General features: G+C 61.4%; 1 protein-coding gene across 1 annotated transcript; it reads left to right on the top strand.

Moving 5' to 3' along the window:
• Window positions 1-529: 529 nt before the first annotated feature.
• CCDC184 (coiled-coil domain containing 184) lies at window positions 530-2,395 on the top strand. The gene has a single exon (XM_039243114.1). The coding sequence runs from the start codon at window positions 584-586 to the stop codon at window positions 1,163-1,165; it is 582 nt and encodes a 193-aa protein (XP_039099045.1). The 5' UTR covers window positions 530-583; the 3' UTR covers window positions 1,166-2,395.

The raw sequence follows: 2,395 nt of genomic DNA, 5'->3' as shown, positions 1-2,395 counted from the left end.
CCTGGTTGCCATGGAGACACACGTCATTTACGTGCCGTGCGTCGCCTTGGAAACAGAGGAGCATCCGCGGCGAGGCCGGGAGACCCGCCCCTGCCACTCCAAGCACACTCGCGGGCGCCGCCAGTTAATGGCCGGGGGTAGTCCCGAGCGGTCCCCGCTGCTGTCCTCCGCCCGGGCCCCTCCGCGAGCGCTTCGGTGACCCCGAGAACCCGCGGGTCTTCGCAGGTCGTGGCGCCCGGGGAGCGGCGCTGACACGGGCGCAGTTCGGAAGGCGAGGCAGGTCTGGGCGCTTTCGCCCCGGGGCAAGCCGGAGAGTCGCCGGCCCGGGACTCTTCGCCGGTTCCGCGTCCCGCCGGCTCTTCCCGGCCTCCCCCGATCCAGCCCGCGCCCTTCGCCCGGGGCTCATCTCCTCACGTCGGCTCCCCGCCCCTCTCGGGAGCCTCCTCTGCCCTCGGCTCCTCCCCGCCCCTCCGGGGACCTCTTCCCCCTTCCCCGTCCCCCCCCCCCCCCAGCCCCCCCACCCCCACCCCGGAGGCCGGGCTGGACCGGACCCAGAGCCGCCACCGCCCGCTTCTGCCATTCAATGGAGGACGGTCTGCTGGAGATCATGACCAAGGACGGCGGCGACATGCCGGCACCTCTGGAGGTGTCCACCGTGCCGGCCGTGGGGGACGTGATCTCCGGGGAGTACAACGGCGGCATGAAGGAACTGATGGAGCACCTGAAGGCCCAGCTGCAGGCCCTGTTTGAGGACGTGAGGGCCATGCGGGGGGCCCTGGACGAGCAGGCCTCGCACATCCAGGTGCTCTCGGACGACGTGTGCGCCAACCAGCGGGCCATCGTCTCCATGTGCCAGATTATGACCACGGCGCCCCGCCAGGGCGGTCTGGGCGTGGTCGGCGGCAAGGGGAACTTCCCGGGTGCCCCCCAAGAGCCGGAGAGCCCTTCGCCTGGGATCGGGGACAGCGGTTTGCTGGGTCGTGATCCTGAGGACGACGACGAAGAAGAGGACAAGGAGATGCCCAGCTCCGCCACACCCACTAGTCACTGTGAGCGCCCCGAGAGCCCCTGTGCTGGTCTCCTTGGGGGGGACGGGCCACTTGTGGAGCCCCTCGATCTGCCCGACATTACCCTTCTGCAGCTGGAGGGCGAGGCCTCTCTGTGAGGGGACTCCGAGGGGGCACTACTCTCCCGGGCTGGCTTTGGGTTTCCGAGTGCATGACGCGAGGGGACTGAACGGTGCGGTGCAGCATGCTTCACTCCGACCGCTGCTCATGTGGGTCAGGCAGAGAGACTCCCACGAGGAAGGATTTATAGGGTGAAGGACTTTAGGAGCATCAAGAATTCTTTCTGCCCAACCAAGGGAGACGTAGCAAACTGCGGAAAGGTGAGGTTCCGGGAGAGGAAGCGCCCATCTCTGGACTCCCATCCATCCCCTACCCTGCCCATTCCCCATCCCCGGCCGACAGGAGAACCCCTGAATTGTGTAAATAAAATTCTGCTTTTTCTATTCTGAAAAGGGACTTATCTAGGACTATGGCAAATAATCTCTAACGATTTACCTAGAAATTAAGGAATTGGGGGTGTTCTGTTCTGGCAACAGAAAATTTACCCTTCTGCTGAAATCCAAGATATTCAGCGCTCTGCAGAAGCCTCTCCCCCTCACAGATCTCTGCGGCTGCTGATTGGTAAAGGAAGCTTGAGGAGGGAACTGCAGCCCTAGGAATCTGGGTGAATGGGGTTCCAAGGGCCCCCGGGCTGGGAGGAGCTGGCTATGAATGTGCATGAAGACTTAATAGCTCAACCTCTAGGATTTTTGCATGCAGAGAGGATCCTGCCTTGTCACTGACTTCATCTGGGATTGCTTTATCCACTCACTGGGGCTTAGAGAACAAAGAGCCCGGTACACAGGCAGAGACTTGGGGGTGCTCAGCAGCAGCCCAGATTTAGGGGACGTTTGAGGGACTCTTGGGGGCTGCAGCCAAAAACTGTCTCTCTCCTGGCTACACCTGCTTAACTTCAGTTCCTTTTCCTGTCAATTTGTCCCTGCCCACTGCCTCTCGGTGTTGCCTCCATAATGTCTTGTGTGTGTTACATGTGTCGACTTGTGCAGTAGTGTGTGAGCCCTGAGGGGCAGGGCTTGTGGCTCTGGTGTTAGGTTCAGGGGGCTTCGGACCCTTCTGTGAGCCCCAGGCTATCATGGCGCTTTCCCCTCTCCTTTCCTCTTTTCCCTCACGATCAGGGCATGGAGCATGTGGCTGTCCTGAGGTTAACTGATGTGCCTCCCTTCCACCTCCTCAAGTAGTGACTTTGTGTGCCCTTTCTCCTCCACTGTGTATTCCTTCTCAATGCTTTCCTTGGTGTTAACCTTAATAAAGAGGCGTCATCTCCCCTC

This window comes from Hyaena hyaena, unplaced genomic scaffold (assembly GCF_003009895.1).
Source record: "Hyaena hyaena isolate Hyena2069 unplaced genomic scaffold, ASM300989v1 scaffold_221, whole genome shotgun sequence".
NCBI lineage: Eukaryota > Metazoa > Chordata > Mammalia > Carnivora > Hyaenidae > Hyaena > Hyaena hyaena.
This window is presented reverse-complemented; position numbering and strand designations above follow the sequence as displayed.